The 18,592-nt window shown below is 42.8% G+C and overlaps 1 protein-coding gene across 1 annotated transcript; it reads right to left on the bottom strand.

The window, feature by feature from the left end:
- Positions 1 to 40: 40 nt before the first annotated feature.
- TMEM35A (transmembrane protein 35A) lies at positions 41 to 11,320 on the bottom strand. The gene is made up of 2 exons (XM_045902240.2): positions 11,025 to 11,320; positions 41 to 655 (listed from the first exon to the last, which is right to left on the bottom strand). The coding sequence occupies exons 1-2, from the start codon at positions 11,142 to 11,144 to the stop codon at positions 248 to 250; spliced, it is 528 nt and encodes a 175-aa protein (XP_045758196.1). The 5' UTR covers positions 11,145 to 11,320; the 3' UTR covers positions 41 to 247.
- Between the last annotated feature and the right edge of the window lie 7,272 nt (positions 11,321 to 18,592).

Genomic DNA, 18,592 nt, shown 5'->3' with positions numbered 1-18,592 from the left:
TATACATGTACATGCAGCAAGATGTGAGAGTTGCCCCAAAGTGATTAAAGGTGGTGCACATATGTCTATGTGGGGAGGTCATTTTAGGGTATAGGTGTACACAAGCCAATAGGACCATTAACTTGCAGATTATATTTTTTCCCTTTCCTTCAAGATAAATAAATCAAATGAAAAACACACACTGACATCTTCCTGGGTGTCATGGAGGCAACTGCCTGGAAGGTTCACTTTTTGCACTTCTGCTTTCCTATGACAACTTCATTTTGCCCTGAGGGGCCTTCTCATATAAAGAGGGCTGCTCCTCCGTGTTCCCGGCATTCCCTGCTTGCCCTGGTGGTGGCAAGGGCTTCTTCTCAGAAGACCGGTCTTCAGGCTTGCGGGCAATCAGCAGGCGGCAGGTGAGCAGGATTCCAAACACCAGAGCATGGGCGTAGCGTTTGAGAGGATCACCGACTAGTTGATGGAAGAAGAGCACAGCCAACACCAGCAAGAGTAGGAAGAAGTTGGCCACATCTTTGGGACGCCCAGGCACAAGGGTCATGACAATGCCACAGGCCACCTCAAGAGCACCAATGCTTTTGCGGAGGAGAATGGAATTGATCCCCATTTTCTTCAGCAGAGGGAGGGCTCGGACATAGCTCTTGTAAGCACGTTTCTAGAGTGAAATACCACAAGGAATGCCACATTAACCATGATTTTAAAATTAGAATGAAGAACACAGAAGCAAGGGCCTCCTTCCCCACCATTCCCTTTCCATGTCCCCATCAGGTCCCTTTTTTTTTTTTTTTTTTTTACTGTGGCCCCTAAATAAAAGTCTTGTAATTAAGATAAGAAAAAAACGAGCAATCTTCTGAGGTCCCTGTGATTTAAACCTTAGTAACAACAGGGTGCCTGGTGGCTCAGTTTGTTGAGGGTCTGACACGTGATTTCAGCTCAGGTCATGCATGACTGTGGGGCTGGGCTCTGCGTTCAGCATGGAGTCTGCTTGTCCCTCTCCCTCTGCTCCTCCCCCCTCTACTTGTGCTCTCTTTCTCTCTCTAAAATAAATAGATAAAATCTTTAAAAATAAATAAGACTTAGTAACAGCACCAAAGAGAATTTGGCTTTATAGTTAAAAATTATTTTCTGATTATAAATCATAAACAACACTAAAAGCATTTATAAGAAAATTTATTGGGCCCATAAAGTCTGGTACAGATTAGCCACAACCACATTTTCTAGTGCCTGCCTCGTCCAAACCCAGATGCATACAAATACCAACAAAAATGAAACAAGGCAAGGCACAGTATGATAAAGTCTCACTAATTCGGACTTCCTTAATTTGGAATCTGTGATAATTCAGAAAAAAAGCTGAGCAGGAGTTTATATTTGTGGAATCTGCAAAAATTAAAAGTGAGTACTAAGTAAATAGAAAAATAAAAATGTGTGCAAATGTTAGCCCCTTATATATCTTTAAAATATAGTAAGATAAAAATCATTCTCATGGTCAGTGAAATAAAGTCCCAGGCCTTTACAAGACACTACTTTGATTAGCCTGGTGCAAGTTCACTAATTTTAATTCAACAAATATGTATTGAGCACCTACTATGGATTATGCAATGGAGATAAAAAGGTAAATAAGACAGGGTCAAGAAGCTCTTGATCCAGTGGGGGGAAACAGATACACAAAACACCAGTATAAAGCAACATGGTTAGTGACACATAATAGACGTCTGTACAAGGTCTAATTGTAGCCCAAAGGGAGACATCATAGAACAGAGGAGGGAGTCACTGGATATATTACAAAGTAATAAGATTATATTGACCTTAGGGTAATAGGTAATCATATTTTTCACTGTATTCAGATTGGCCTGTAGTAAATCGATGAGATTTTATCAAGTGTCTTATTATGTTGGCCCACTGCTTTGTTTTCAGTAAGTACCCATTAATTCATTCAATATTTATTAAGTGCTTCCTTGCGCTAGGCACTGTACTAGGTACTTTGGATACAGATGTCAATCATTCAAAGGCCCTGCCTTCCTGAAGCTTGAGTTTATATGAAGAAAAGTTATGGGTGCTGAACAAAATTATGCAGTAGATATAGTAGAGCCACACCAGAGTGGTCAAGTTTCCCTAGATGGAAACGGAGAAAAGCTAGAGTGGAATATTAAAGGAAGACCAGGTGTTTGCAAGATCAATAAGGGAAGGGCATTGCAGGCAGAGGAAACTGGATAAGCAAAGGCCCTGAAGCACAAAACAGACTTGGGTGTTTCAAACACCACCCCAGTTCAGCATAGGTTGGGAGAGGGAGGGGTGACAGTGAGACATGAGACAGGGGAGATAGATATGAATCATGAATCATGAGAACTATATATGTCCTCTTATATATGTCTATATATGTGTCACTATGAGATCATGGGGAACTATATATGTTGTGTTGTGGAGGTGGATTTTATCCTATAAGCCAGGGGGAGCAACATAATTTGCTTTTGAGGAAGGTCCCTCTGGAAAAAGTGTGGAGGATGGATTGGGAGAGGTATGCCTGGAAGCAAGGAGACCAAGTAAGAGACCTAGAGTAATGACAGTAGGGATATAGGGAAGGGGGATGAGTCAAGGATACCTTTAATGCAAAATCAACAGAATTTAGTGTTATACTGGAAGTGGAACCTGAGGGAAAGGGATAAGTAAAGAAAGATTCTCTGGTCTCTGGCTTGGGTACCTGGGTAGAAGGGTGTTACCATTCTCCAGGTTTGGGCATGCATCTGAAAGAACAGGTTGGGGGTGGGGCAAGGGGTAAGGAGCAAGGGACTCAATTTGGGTTTTTTAGTTGAAGTGTCTCTAAGACATCTAAGTGGAGATGTCTGGTAGGCAGCTCAGTAAGAGAGGTCTGGAATAAAGATATAGAATGGATAGTCATCAGTATCCCAGGTAGAATGTATATATACAGTGGGAAAAATTGTGTGACAGACATTTAAGAAATGGAAAGAGAAAGATAGTCCACAAAGTAGACAGAAGAGAGTGTGGTCAGAAAAGTAGGGGGAAAACCAAGAGAGACAAGGTCATGGGGCCCAAGGTTTTCAAGAAGAGAATAGTCAAAAGTTCCAGATGCGAGGCAAGTATCATAAGAATCAGGCAGAAAGCCAACTTGACCTCTTAGAAGCATCTGGCACTTAGAATAGTGTTCATGGGCGCCTGGGTGGCTCAGTTGGTTAAGTGACTGCCTTCGGCTCAGGTCATGATCCTGGAGTCCCGGGATCGAGTCCCGCATCGGGCTCCCTGCTCAGCAGGGAGTCTGCTTCTCCCTCTGACCCTCCTCCCTCTCATGCTCTCTGTCTCTCATTCTCTCTCTCTCAAATAAATAAATAAAATCTTTAAAAAAAAAAAAGAATAGTGTTCACACACTCTAGGTTTGGAACAAATGTGAAGTCATTTCTCTCACTTTTGGATAAGTGAATGCACCTTATTTCATGGATTAATTATCATGAGTGGCACAAGATAATCCTCTATGAGGACTGTTAAAAGACCAATGGTTTAGGGTGCCTGGGTGGCTCAGTTGGTTAAGCAACTGCCTTCGGCTCAGGTCATGATCCTGGAGTCCCGGGATCAAGTCCTGCATCAGACTCCCTGCTCAGCGGGGAGTCTGCTTCTCCCTCTGATCCTCCCCCTCTCATGCTCTCTGTCTCCCATTCTCTCTCTCAGATAAAAAAAAAAAAAAGACCAATGGTTTAGTGAAAAAAACAAACAAACAAACATGGGTTTTGATTCAAACAGACTTGGCTTTAAATCCCATCTCTGTCACTTTCTAGTTGGGTGTCCATAGGCAAATTATTTGACCTCTCTGAGCGTCATTTTCCTGAGCAGGGTTAAGACTAAAGTGAAATGAGCCAGGCTATTTGCCTTGAATGCAAAATTTAAGAGGGCACCAAAAACATTTCTTGATTAAGGTAGATAATATCATTAATGAGCAAAATATCAAAGCTTTTACATAAATGCAAGATCCAGCTCTGCACTTATACAACCCTGCCTTATCTCTTCCCAATTCTGGCCCTATCAGATCCTGTCTTTAAAACTTCACCTCACCCTAGTCCCTATCCTGTTCCTGAGCATGTAAAGGAAACACAGAGTGTTAGTCTTTCTTCCTCCCTCTTCCCATTTTAGGTTAAATCAGGGACTTTCAGAGAAATTAGTAGAGACGTTGACTAGTCGGCAGAGTAAAACTCTGGGCTGAACTGAGCCAGACCCACATGGAGCAGAGCAGAGATGAGGGTTAGGGCACCTGGTGGTGGGGAAAAGTGTACCCGTTTCCTCTCACTATTAAACTAGATGCCACCTGCCCACTCTCTCCCCCTCTGCACTCTGGTAACAGTAACGGGGCAACATTAGGGAAAGAAATCTAGACGCAAGAGGCTTCCTTAACACTTGTAAGTGAGGACTATTTCTAATTAACAGCACAAAGCTTCCCAAGAGGCAGTTCCTAAACCCTAAATGTAAGCTTTTGACATGATGAACGCAGGAGGCAAGATGAGTTTCCCACAGTCAGTTCAGAGCCAAGACTTCAGATGCTGGCTGAGTGGCTTCTGGAAACGCTCCTTTTTTGGCTAAGGCTAACCACCCATCATTCAGGAATAGATTCTTAACTATACTACAGTGGAATCTGTAGCCTGGGGCCAAATTCCACGTCTTTAAATCAAGTTCCTAGAACTTGGGTGATTTTTTTTTCTTTACATTTGGTATAACTTCATATTACTTTTTCAGTTGTTTATCTAACTGCTTAAACTACAGCTGTGGCTCTTTTATGCAGCTGTTGCCTCTTTTTTTCTCTTTCCTTTCTCCAGAGGAAACTGCACATGGATAAGCCATCTCATCAAATCTTTAGTTCAAAGCTGAGTAGGTATAGATAGCATCTATTCTCCAGGACTCCAGACAGGGAATGTTTAATTTGTTAGAAATGGGACTAAGCTTGGATGGAGTCTTGACATTATAGGAAGCCCTTTATTCTTTCTCCTGTGGAGTAGGATGGAGACATCAGAAGAATCCTACTATTGCCAGCCGCATCATTGTTTGGTCTGGGCCACCTCAGTTCTAACAATAGAAGGTTCACATGTCTTGAATCTATAGTAACTAGAGCTCTAAAGACTTTAATTGTTCTGATAGTAAGAATAAAGAGAGTTGACTGAGTCACTCTCCCAAAAGGCTCTCACAATTCACTTTGTTGGGTCTGTTTCCCTTCCATTGCAATGACCCAGACCCTGTAACCTTAGTTTCTTTATAGGGCAGGGAAGCAGGGAAGAGGAGTGTTCAGTCAAATGTTTCAAATCCCTTTAATCGAAAGCAATCATCCAACAATATCCTTGGGCTGAGATTCTTAAGATAAGCTAAATTTCAATTTTAGTTTTGCCCCTAAGTTGCTTGGAGAAAATTACTAAGCATTTTATTATCTGGGTTTCCCCTTTTTGTAAATTAAATGAACATTTTGGAGATTTAGTAAAAAAAAAAAAACAAAAAACATAGCATCATGGCATCAAACAAGGGCCACACACACACACACACAGACACACACACACTTCATTATTAATGAACCATACAATAATGAGAAGTCCATGTGTTTGCAAGCAAGCCACGGTGATTATTTTAATGATAATAGTGGTGAATCAAACAAGTCCTTTCTTATGGTGTGAGAAGATATGATTCAGACATGAGTCAAAAGCATATGGAGCCTTTCTTTAGTCATACCTTTTTTCTTTTTGTAATTTACTCTTCACAACACCCCAGGGTCCATGATCTCATATTAATGACATTTATTTGAAGAACTCAAAACTGTCTAATTACACTTATCTTCAATTACAATTAATAACTGATCCAAGTCAGCTAACAGGACAAAATGGGAACAGAGACCAAGTGGTTTGGTCCACTTCAGTATACTTATGCCAGTTGGGTAAAAGAAAAAAAAAAGGCTAATCTACTGTGAATTCCATTTATATAAAGTTCAAAAACAGGTAAAACTAACCTATATTGTTGGAAGTCAGAAAATAATAACTCTTGGGGAGGTAGTAACTGGAAGGGGCCATGAGGGCGGTTTCTGGGGAGCTGATGTTCTGTATTCTCGATATGGGTGCTGGTTACACAGGAGTATTCTGAAAATTCCTTGAACTGTACATTTATGTTAGATGCACATTTCAGAATGTATGTCACACTTCACTAAAATTTACAGAGAGAAAAAAAACTATGAAAGCGAAAGAGGGCACTGACAAAAATACATTTTGGCTAAAATTCTCAGCCTCATTGCTATCTTAGACCATAAAGGCTACATAACTGCTGCAAAGTTTACTGACTCCAGTATGATTTCCCTGCATTTTTGTAGGGGAAAAAGCCACATGTGAGTTATCGATTATTTCTTAAATGCAATAAAAAGCCATCACGTGTTTAATTGCCAAATATCCATGTGAATGATAAACACATTTTAAGCAATTCTACTTCCCACTGTCATATAGTACCTACCTACAGGGGAAGCTGGTAAACCTGGTCCTACTAACCAAACTGGATCCTTCCCAGATTGCATTTGAGGCCCAAAGGTAGCTCTGTAACAAGCATAGCTGTTGGCCATTGAGACCTTAAAGGCTCCAATGCCCTGGCATCAGCTCCAGTGGAGTTTAGCTTGGGATGGTTGGCTGAATGAACTAAGGCAAAGTCACTTCACAACTCAGAGGCAGTTTCCTCTCTGAGGGAATAAAAGTACTGTACCCCCTCAGAGAGCAGTCTAAGCATCAGTGAATCACTATCTTATCACCTAGCTGGAAAGCAATTAATGGCGGTGATTGGAAGCATAAAAGATTACCTAAGGACGTTAAATAAACTGCCCAAACGTATCTGGAGTGTTTCCCCAGGGTTATACAAACTGGACGGCATTTAACTATAGATAAGCCAATCAACCAAATCAACAAAGCTTCCCTCTGAGGGGATGCGAAGAAGCAGAGACTTGCCCTGTTTTCCTTGGGACCAAAATCCCTTGGCTTCATTGCGACAGGATTTTGGGTATTTTCTCACCATTCTACATGTGGCCCCTTTTGATTACAGAACGGAACCACTGCTACAAAGAGCTGGATAGCAAATTTAGAGCAAGTCAACCTTTTGTATGTTCCCCATCACTGCACAGAAAACTGCTTAGCAGCATTTGTAAGTGCTGTCTCCCAATTTCAAGTGAATTAATGAAGGCATTTAGTCAAGGGAGTGATCAGTCATGTTGAATTCATGTGGGCTTTAGAGTACTCTATAATGACACTTGCTAAATCTGGAGGAGGTATGGGGCGACACACACCAAATGGGCAATTCAGAGTGACATCTGGAAGTTCTGCATGGAATCCACTGTGCATTAACCAGCAGCAAGTGTGGAGTTTTCAAAATTAGCTAATTGCATAAAGGTCTGTTCACCAGGGCACATGAAAATAGCATCTTGCTCTTCTAAATGCCTGATTTCTTTTTTTTTTTTTAAGATTTAATTTATTTATTTGACAGAGAGAGACACAGCAAGAGAGGGAACACAAGCAGGGGGAGTGGGAGAGGGAGAAGCAGGCTTCCCGTGGAGCAGGAAGCCCGATGCGGGGCTCGATCCCAGGACCCTGGGACCATGACCTGAGCCGAAGGCAGACGCTTAACGACTGAGCCACCCAGGCGCCCCTAAATGCCTGATTTCAATCCCTTAAACTGACCATTCAAATTAGTCAGGCAGCCACTGCATGATGTGGAATCAATTATCACCATCACTTCACCCAGAGCATTTCTTAAACATTTGCTATATGTAAACACTGTACCAGATGCTTCCATATATAATCTCAATTAATATTTACAACAACCTACTAAGGGAAGAATTATTATCCTCATTTTACAAATGAGGAAACTGAGGCAGTAGGAATGTCAGGACTCAAGCACAAACCTATACGACTGAAAGCCTGTGTTCTTTACATTAACCAATCCTGGCTTCTGCAGTACAGGAAAGCAGCTACTAGTCATTTGTCTGTTTGGTTTTTAGCAATGATTCTTTATGGAGGGGACAACACCTAAGCATAACGCTAATGGTTTTAGAACAAGAAATAAAAAAAGTGGCAGAAAAGAAAAAAACCAAAAATCTAAATTTGAAATTGGTTTCGAAGTAAAAATATGGATTGGTGTAGTTGAGCTGTTACGAAAAAGAAGCAAAAGTATGCCAGATATTTTCAAGAATCAGTTGCAAGTTCTGACATCCAAAAAGGCAGTTGTAATCATTAATGACTCCTCTACTGAGAATATTCAGTCACAGGCTTGGTTTCTAATCTCTGCTCCCACAACAGCTTACCCTATGATACTGGATCAGTTTGATCCATCAGTAAAATAAGAATAACTAATAAAATGAATTTACCTCACTGATATGTTTTAAAGAGCAAATAATCTTTAAACAACAACACTTTGAGATCTTGTAAGAAAAGCTACTGCAGGCAATGCATGACTGTCAAAGCAGAGGAATTACTCCTAAATGGAAAACAGAAAATCCCAGATAATCAACCTAGCTGATCTAGAGTTGGGGTCCTAAGGGGCCATACTCCCTTCTAAGAGCAAGAAATGGCTCCTGAACTACATAATCAAGATCCAACCAGAGAACTCTGAAGGGTGGTGACCAGCCAAGACAATGCTCCAATGACTCATTCATTCACTCATCCATTCAACAAATATAAATTGAGCCCCTTCTTTGTACTAGAACTGAGTTTTTCCCATTTCCTATGGACTTAAGAATAAAGCTTGGCCAGCCCAGGACTGGTGCCGTGGGTCCTGTGCTGAACAGCCATCCCCAGCCTGGGGCCAATGTTCAATGCAGGAGGGGACCCTGGAAAAGGCAATCTGAAAATCCTCCTCAAGCTTCATACTACTGTGAAGTCTACCTCCCAGCTAGACATAGTTCTTCCATGCCCCCGAACACATAAGCACAGAATTGTGTGTACACACACATACACACACACGCGCACGCACGCACAATAGTTCTATACTGCTGTATTAGCTTATACCTATTTAAATATGTTCCTTTGTGATATGAAATCTTGATATTGGTTTCTTCGGCTTTTCAGTAGACTGCAATAGACAGCTCCACTCCCTAGGAAGAAACCTACTATAAACCCATTTGTGGCTGGTCCTCCTTGTGAGCTCCTGCCAAGCTGGTAGGAAGATTCCTGGTGACTCCATCTTAGTTGGATTGCCTGCAGAGCCTAACATTGTACTTAGGGTGCAGTGTGGGGTGGGGGGCCTCTAAAACAGCTGAGGAGGGCCTGGGGGCCAGGGAGTATACTGAAGAAGGATACTATGTCCTAAGGAAAAGGAAAAGTCAAAAATACCTAAGGTGTACACACAAACATATTAATACATGTATATATGAAAAGTAAAGAAAAGCAATAGCATATTCATTTACTTGTAATCTAACACTAAACTACTACCACCAAGACAAAAATATAGTGGCATTTCACCTCCACACTGTCTGTCTGCCTTTGGTGGCTTCTGCTACCCCACCTCCCCTCCCCTCCCCAGTGCAGGCTGCCTTGGATACTCATTTTGACCTGATTTCAATTCCATCTGGTCAAACATGCTGGGAGGAGGGGAAGGGAGAAGGAGAAATACATTAGTATTTGCCACTGGGGCTAGACCTAGGCCCCTGAATCCCAGCCACCCTCCCCCACCCCAGGGTGATCCTGTGGTGAGAGAGACATGGAAAGCACCAGCTCAAACCCTGAGACAGAAGCCAGGGCTGCCTGCAAACATTTTCTGAGCATCTACAATCTGCCAGTCTCCATCTATTTGCAGCTCACGTTGAGGGGCTCTGGAAGGCTCCGCAGTGGGCTCCAGGAGAGCGCTATTTATTCCTGCCAACATGTGGGGCTAGACCTCCTTGCCTCAGCCCTAAGGGAGACCCTCTTGCCTCTTTTCTCTCCCCCTTCCTGTTCCTCCCCTAAGCTCCTTTCCTTCTTGACCTTGAGAGCCCAGTAATGGGTTCCCTCCTATTACTGGCAGTCAGGCAAAGGCAGTGAGAAGCAGGTTCTCTTCAGCTGGGGCGGGGAAATGAAGAGGCAAAGTGACAGGGGGAGAGACGAAAGACGAGACCGAAAGTGCTGGAAACATCCCCTGCCATCTCCTCGCACTCCACAGCATAGGAACAAGTCCTCTTCACGCCCAACTGGGGAGAGCAGCCCAGCCCCCAGGTTGCAGAGGAAATGTTTTGGCCAGTCACCTTCGGTGATTTCAACTCTGCAGAGGGGAAAACCTGCAGAGGACCTGACCCCGGGCATCCACAGGAGGCAAGGTGGGAATTATGGACTATTTTGCAGGAAAGAAGAGGCAGACTTTGCAGATTAGCCCACAAACAAAACAAAACAAAACAAAACAAAACAAAACAAAACACCCAGGTCTCCCTTGAGAAAAGGGGCAGAAGCAGGCGCTCAATGACCTTTATTTGGGCCAAGACTGCTTTGTCTGAAGGATACAGACACAGCCAGGCGGCTAGGGGATCAGCTCTCCACCAGGGATGAGGAATACCTTTCCCGCCCCTAGGAATCGCTTGTTTTAGTAGCCCGTTCTCCTCCAGATCTTTCCCTCCTTCCCCTTTGTTCTTCCCTAAGATAAATAAACTCTCCAGCTTGCTAAACTCTTAGCTCCAAGGGAAGGAATCAGACTTGCAGCCTGGTTGCCCGGACTTCGGGTGTGCTAGAAGGAGGGAAGGATTCCTGCCAGTGACAGGTGTTACGCAGGTCTCAGCCTTCTGGTTTACTTGGAGGTGGGGTGTACTCGCCGGGCGACCCCTCCCCCAACTGGCATCCAGTGGCTCCAAAACAGTTGCTCCCAGCATAGCCCACAAATGAAATCGCTCTTGTCCAGCTGCTCCTTCAGAGCCGCAAAGTTGTTGGGGAGAAGGTATGGTCCGGGGTGGGGGTAGGGGTTAAGGGGACCGGACCATGGACTGGGAAGGAAAGAAGGGGAGAGGTACTCACAATCCCTTGGGGGTGCGTCCCTCGTCACCCGTTTGCTTCACTTACCATCTCAGTGTAGGCATCCTTGCTGAGCCTGGGGGTCAACTTGATAGTTCCCATGAAAACAAAGAAGAGTCCCAGGGCCACTGAGAGGGCCACGACAGTTATGGTTCTGGGGGATGCCATGGGGTCGCCGAGGCAGGTCCCAACTAATCCTTCCGCTGGGCGCACCCCGTCTGTCTAAGGCGCAGGCAGTTAGCACAGAGAGAGCTAGAGGGACGCTGCGGAGGCAGCAGGCAGCTAGAATGACAAAGGGAGGGAGAGGAGGGAGCTCGAGAGAAAAATTGAGAGATCGCGATTCAACCTCTCTCACTACAACAATCTCTGGGTCCTAATGCCCTACGCTTACTCCTGGCCAAAAGCACAGTCTGGAAGTTAAAGACCTAAACTGAGGTGGATACTTCACGTCTTAAAATGGGAGGAAAGTAGGTTATGCTTCGAGGTCTGTTCCTGGGCTGCTCTGGAAGGAGGAATCAGGGGAGACCTCCTGCCCACCACTTCCCACCAGGCGCACTTTTCATCTCTATAGTCCTCTAGTTATTCACTCCCTTTTTGCAACCTCCCTCCTTCTCTCCCCTTTCCCTTTCCCTCAGTCGAAACAGCGGTCCTCAGTTTATTTGTTTCTGCAGTGGGTAACACTCAAGGATAAAACTGCAAAGTTGTCAGGCTCCGTTGCTCCTGAAGAAAGGTTTATTTTTCTCTGCCTGGAAAACCTTTAATGGCTCCCATTGTCCAGTCGTTAACGCCAGAGTTTTAGATTTGGCATTTTGACCTCTGCCTCTCTTTGGAGGTTTATCTTCCAATAGCTCCCATGCCTCCCCTCCTCTCCTATCTACTCAGGGCCCCATACAACCTGAGCTTTCCCACCTCCCCTACATTCCCTTTCCCTACTCCATCACTATTCCTTAACATTCAACCTTTTCTTCAAAGTCATCTCCGCAAAGCCTTTCCTGATCCAGTCCCAGCTGGATATGGCTTCTCCCTCCTCTGATTTGCTGAAATAATAACCAATATCTGTTTACTGTTTACTAAGTGCTAGACAACCACCTTTTACTTGTATTAACTCATTAGCTTTACAGCAACACTGCAAGCTAGGTATGAGCTCCCACTTTATGGATGGACCATTGTTGAGGCACAGGGAAATAAGTAACTTGCCCAAGAGTACCTGCTGGCAAGTGGAGAGCCAGAATTCAAACCTAGGCAGTCTTTTTTTAAAGATTTTATTTATTTATTTGACAGAGAGAGACACAGCGAGAGAGGGAACACAAGCAGGGGAGTGGGAGAGGGAGACGCAGGCTTCCCGCTGAGCAGGAAGCCCGATGCGGGGCTCGATCCCAGGACCCTGGGATCATGACCTGAGCCAAAGGCAGACGCTTAACGACTGAGCCACCCAGGCGCCCCCAAACCTAAGCAGTCTTAACCTGGGTTAGGAGCCCAGGTTCTTGGGCACCTGGGTGACTCAGTCTTTGGGCGGCTGCCTTCGGGTAGTGATCCAATGGTCCTGCCTCGGGATCCCTGCTCGGTGGAAGGCCTGCTTCTCCCTCTCCCTCTGCCGCTCCCCCTGCTTGGGCTCTCTCTCTGTCAGATAAATAAATAAAATCTTTAAAAAAAAAAAAAAGAGCCCAGGTTCTTAACCACTGCTCTATTGCCTCTCCATATACTTCATAAGTATGGCACTGACCTGATCTGCTTTGCACTGTAATTACACACACACACACACATACACACACACCTTTTTGATGAGGCAGTGTTCATTAAGAGAGATAATAGTGTGGAGTCAGGTCCAGAAGGTCCAGGGCTTAAAAGCCAGCTCTGCCACTAACTCTGGGAACTTGTCACTTAACTTCTCCGAGCCTCCATTTCCACATTTATAAAATGTCTATGAAAATTCAGCCTCAAAAGTTTGTTGTAAGAATTCGATATAAGTAAATTGCCTAGCACAGTGTCTAACATATAATGATGTAGTTCCCTTTTTGCTTCTTTTGTCTTCCTAATCTACTCCACAGTTAGTGTAGCTTATAAGCATTTCAAAGGTAGGAACAACTTCTGTATATCCCCCATAGTACCTAGAACAATACTTTTTGTGCACCAGATCCTAACAAATTTTCCTTGGGGGTGGGGGAAACTGATGAATTTAAATGCACATATTATCCCTGGGAGTGGTTAACGCTTTAAGGTTTAGCAATCAGTTACATCTTTTTTTTTTTTAAGATTTTATTTATTTATTTGAGAGAGAGATTGAGAGACAGAGAGCACGAGAGGGAAGAGGGTCAGAGGGAGAAGCAGACCCCCCGCTGAGCAGGGAACCCGATGTGGGACTCGATCCCGGGACTCCAGGATCATGACCTGAGCCGAAGGCAGTCGCTTAACCAACTGAGCCACCCAGGCGCCTCAATCAGTTACATCTTATTGTGGAAGAATTTCAGGCTTTCGTGATTATGATTAGACCTATAAATTACTGAGTTCTACAATGCACATACAAGTGAATTAGGCACTATAGGAATTATATACCATTTGCTTTCAAATTACATGATAATGGGAATAATAATATTAATTATAAAATGTACAAAATACTGAATAATAATAATACTAATAATAAATATAAGGAAAAAATAACTCATGATCCCAACATGCTGAGATGAACATTGTTATTCTGATTGGTCAATATTCTTCTTCATTTTTTTAAAATAATCTTTGACAAGTTCCTTGCCTTCTTTTTTTCCTGCCTTTTTTTCTTTTCAATGTTTTCTTTTTTTAAAAAAATTTATATTTCTTTATTTGAGAGAGAGAAAGAGACAGAGCATGAGCAGTGGGGAGGAGGCAGAGGGAGAGGGAGAAGCAGACTCCCAGTGAGTAGGGAGCCTGATGCAGATGCAGATATGGGGCTCTATCCCAGGACCCTGAGATTATGACCTGAGCTGAAGACAGATGCTTAACCAACTGAACCCACCCAGGCACCCCGACTGATCAATATTCTAATTGACCTTTTTCTTAAATATTTCTCTATGTACATAATACATATAAATTTGTTTTTCAAAATTTGATCCTACTATAGAGTCAGTTTTATACCCTGCTTTTTTTTCAATGGTTAGCATTTTTCTGTATCATTAAACTTCAAAAACACAATCTTTCTGCATTGAGGATTTCAGTGTTTTTCATCTTCACCAATTTCATTCATAAAAATTTGTATTTTGTGGATTATTGGTGTGTTAGAACATTTTCTCATATATTTGTTGGTCACATGTATACTTTCTGTTTATGTCCTTTTCCATTTTTATTTTGAGTGTTGGTGTTTTTGATCGATTCATAAGAGCTCTTTATATCATACTGACATCAATTATGTTTTAAATATCTTTCCCAGAGGTGCCTGGGTGGCTCAGTCTTTAAGTGTCTGCCTTCAGCTCAGCTCATGATCCCAGGGTCCTGGGATCGAGCCCCGCGTTCTTCCACTCCCCCTGCTTGTGTTCTCTCTCTCTCAAATAAAGAAATAAACAAAATATTTTAAAAAATAAAAAAATATCTTTCCCACTTTGTTTTTGCCAATAAATTTAACGGAGTCAAGTCTAGCAATACTTTTATGGCTTTTCCATTGCTTTTTTACTTAGAAAATTCTTCCCAATCTCAAAATTTAACATTTGCTTATACTTTTTAAAGCTGTTTTATGCTTTCATTTTTTTTTTTTTTACATTTTATATGTTGATGAATTCTGTCCTTGTTGGTTTGTGATGCTTCCTTTATTGTATATTGGGTTCTTATCTTTTTACTAGGTCAGTCTCAAGGCTTCTATTCCACTGATTTGTTTGTTGATTCTTGTGACAATACTATAATGTTTTAAATATTATAACTTATGTATACATTTTAATATCTCATAAGCCAAGTATCCCATCATTATTATTCTTTCTTTGAAAATTTCTTTGCTATTTTCCTTATTTATTCTTTTAGGTGAACTTAGAATCACTTTATCATGGTAAATAACTTTGAATCTTGACTGGATTAAATTAAACATATGATTAATTTTTAAAAGCGGTCATCTTACAAAATTTAGCTTTTTCATCTAGAAATATGGCATCAATTTCCATTTATTCAAATCCTAGTTATTGAGAGATATACAAATATCCTTGTTTTCTTTGTGTAGAGCATATGCCTTTTAAAAAATGTTATTTCTAGGGGTGCCTGGGTGGCTCAGTTGGTTGAGTGTCTTCTTTTTGGCTTGGTCATGATCCCAGGGTCCTGGGATCAAGCAGGGTTCTGGGATCGAGCCCCACTCTGGGCTCTCTGCTCAGCGGGAGTCTGCTTCTCCCTCTCCCTGCTGCTCCCCCTGCTTGGAATCTCTCTCTGTCAAATAAATAAATAAAAACTTTTTTAGGGCGCCTGGGTGGCTCAGTCGTTAAGCGTCTGCCTTCGGCTCAGGTCATGATCCCAGGGTCCTGGGATCGAGTCCCATATCGGGCTCCCTGCTCCGCGGGAGGCCTGCTTCTCCCTCTCCTACTCCCCCTGCTTGTGTTCCTGCTCTCACTATCTCACTATGTCTCACTATGGATTCTCTGCTATTTTTTGTCATCATCACAAATGGATTTTTTTTTCTCCATTATATCTTCTAACTGGTTGTTGCTGGCTTATAGGAAAACTATTGATTGCTATTCAGCCACTTTGTTGAACTCTTTCCTGAACTCTTTTTTCTGAGTTACATCTGAGTGTTTCAACTGATTCCCTTGGGTGTTCTCTGGAGCAACAAATGAATCAGCTACAAATAATGATGGTTTTTGTTTCCTTTTCCAATAGTTATACCTCATTCCTTTTTCACATCTTACCGTGCTAGCTACAGGCCAGCTTCTAAGATTTGCCTGGCCTGGGGCAAGAGTACAAATGGAGGTCCACTTACCACATGTCAAGGAACCGTGAATTGGAACACAAAGAGAAGCCAGAAAGCCAATGCTTGTTACTACTGGGAAACAATCATTGTTATGGAAGAATCTATTGCTACTGAGAGAGGAAGGACTTGACAGGTTGATTTATCTTTTCTCTTACTAAGCACTTCTGCTGCTCAAATTCTCCCTGCACACTAAAGCAGTGTCTGATATCAGCAGCAACATAACTCACAAACTTTCAAGGCATTAGGATGCATTTGCCTTTTGTTTCAAGCACACAGGGCAAGCGATAGGAAGTATTCCCCTTGCATTTGAAGGATGTTAATTATGAGAGCAGAGGGTTAGGGTTATGTGTTGTGCCACACTGAGCACTGGATCCTGAGTGACACAGATGGCCATGTCTTCTTTAATACATTTATTTTTATGTATTTGTAATATGAGGGATCCTCTAAACTGTGGGTGCCAAAGCAGAAGCCCCTCTTGCCCAGGTGTGAGAATAGTACTGGTTGCTTGGAACATTTCTAAGCACTTTTAAATGGCAACAGTCTAGCTTTGTCTTCAATCCTAGTAAGAATGCTTTTAATAATAGAGAGTTATCATTTACTGAGGGGTTACCATGTGTCAAATGCCATTATAAGTGCTTTACATACATTATCTCATTCATTCCTTACAGCAACGCCCCAAAATAGAAACTATCATTACTGGGCTTTGTTTGGTTAAGTAACTTGCTCAAAGTCACATGTCTGTATGTTACTGAGCTGGGATTTGAAACCCAGATATGTCTGAAAAAAGTCCATTTTATTAACTGCTACATCATGCTAACTTTTATTTTATCATTTATCATAATGTTAGCTGTTGGTTTGAGATGATTCTTATCTTTATTTGGCTCTGGAGGCAAAATAGAACACTGGATTTTTAAACTTGAACTTGAAACTGACCTGAGATCCAGTGCCTGGTTCCTACAAAGAGGTGGCCCTCCTTGCTGTCTCTTAGGGCATGAGAAGTTCTATTCTCTTTTTTAAGATCTATTTATTTATTTTTAGAGAGAGAGGGAGAGGGAGAGAGGAGGGGTAGGGGGAGAGAGCGAGAGAATCTCCAGCAGACCCCTCGCTGAGCATGGAGCCCAATGTGGGGCTTGATCCTAGAATCCTGAGATCATGACCTGAGCAGAAACAAAGAGTTGGATGCCCAACTGAACGAGCCACCCAGGCTCCCCAAGAAATTCTATTCTTGATCCGTACCATTCCTTACATCCTCTCATTTGCATATTTGTAGGTTTTTGCTCCACCTGTAGAGGTCTCTGGGTGGTGACTACACCAGGGGTCCTGAACTCACATGCTCACAGAGGGTGAAGAGTTCATGTAAATGTGTAAATCCCATGAGATATTAGGCAACAGATACTAAGTTTTTTGTATAGTGATCCCTGAATGCTCTGAAAATTCTGTTTAGTGAGTTCTATTATTAAGCCAATTTTTACAGATGGGGAAACTGAGGCTCAAAGAGGTGAGGTCATTTGCCCAAGGTCATCTTCTCATGAGTGGCAGAGCTAGAAATAGAGTCTGCCTAACAGCAGAGCCTATTTTTTGGACCACTATTGATTTTTAACCTTGGCTGGCCTTAGAATCACCTGGAAATTTCCTTTTAAGGCATATAAGCAAGGCCCATCTGCAGAGATTTTGATTTAATTGGTCTGGGGTGGGTCCCCAGCACTGGTATTTTCAAAAAAACTTTCCAACTGATTCTAATGTGCGATCACGCTAATGAACCCTGGACTCTGTTGCCTCAAAACTCAGCGACCTCAGCGGTATCTCAGGGAAACACAAGGCACATGGTGGGAAAAGAGTGAAAAGTGAAAAGAGAAACAAGGTTATGGTGGGGTGAGTGCCTCTGCCTACATATGTTCTTTATAAGGTAGGTGTGAACAGCAAGCTCTGAGGACAGCTTGCACAGTAATGGCTCTTTCCTGAGCTTCACAAATAGTGCTAATCGAGACCCTCTACAGCATTGGATTGAATGTGTCAGTTTTATCAAAATCCCAACTGACAGGTAGCTATACTCGGCAAATACTGCTCTTCGATTTTAATTCTTTGAGTTACTTCCACAAAAGAACCAGCTGTCAGAGCCAGGTTAGAAACTGAGCCTAACCCAGGCTGTGTCCATATCAGCAATCTTGTGTTCTGTGAGCACAGCCCCTGCATTGTGTTCTCCCCCAGGGTGGAATCTCTTGTCTGGTCTTACTGGAGAGGCAGAGGCAGTGACTGGAACCTGCAGTTCAGAACATCCCCAGGGTCCCTGAGCACTGAGCCATGAAGAGAGTGTAAGCTTTCTCATGTTCTTACAGCTAGAGGCTCTTCTGTCCTTGACGGAAGGCGATAGAGTACAGAGTACAGGTCCTCTGCTCCAGCAACAACAGCATCACTCGGGAACTTGATTGAAATGCAAATTTTCTGGCCGTACCCTATACCCACTGAATCAGAAGCTCTGGAAAGGGGCCCCAGCAATCTGTTCTATCAGGTCCTCCAGGGAATTTGGAGGCACACTAAAATTTGAGAACCACCAATGAAAAGCTGAAAGATTAAAAGTGGAGACACAAGCATCAGACGGCTAAGTTCAAGTTCTGGTTCCACCACTTCCTGCATGACCTTGGGCAAGTTATTGATCCCTCACTAAATGTCAGTTACCTCATCTGTAAAATACAGCTACCAA

This window comes from Mirounga angustirostris, unplaced genomic scaffold (assembly GCF_029215605.1).
Source record: "Mirounga angustirostris isolate CCGP_5_RB_7025 unplaced genomic scaffold, mMirAng1.0.hap1 SCAF_11, whole genome shotgun sequence".
Lineage (NCBI taxonomy): Eukaryota > Metazoa > Chordata > Mammalia > Carnivora > Phocidae > Mirounga > Mirounga angustirostris.
The sequence above is the reverse complement of the archived record's forward strand: the minus strand, read 5'-3'. Positions and strand labels throughout refer to the sequence as shown.

Bases quoted from the DNA above. Each gene is read 5' to 3' on its own strand.
- TMEM35A (XM_045902240.2), bottom strand. From the start codon at position 11,144: ATGGCATCCCCCAGAACCATAACTGTCGTGGCCCTCTCAGTGGCCCTG. The intron at 656-11,024 runs GTAAGTGAAGCA...ATTTCACTCTAG, and splicing joins AGGATGCCTACACTGAGATG to AAACGTGCTTACAAGAGCTA.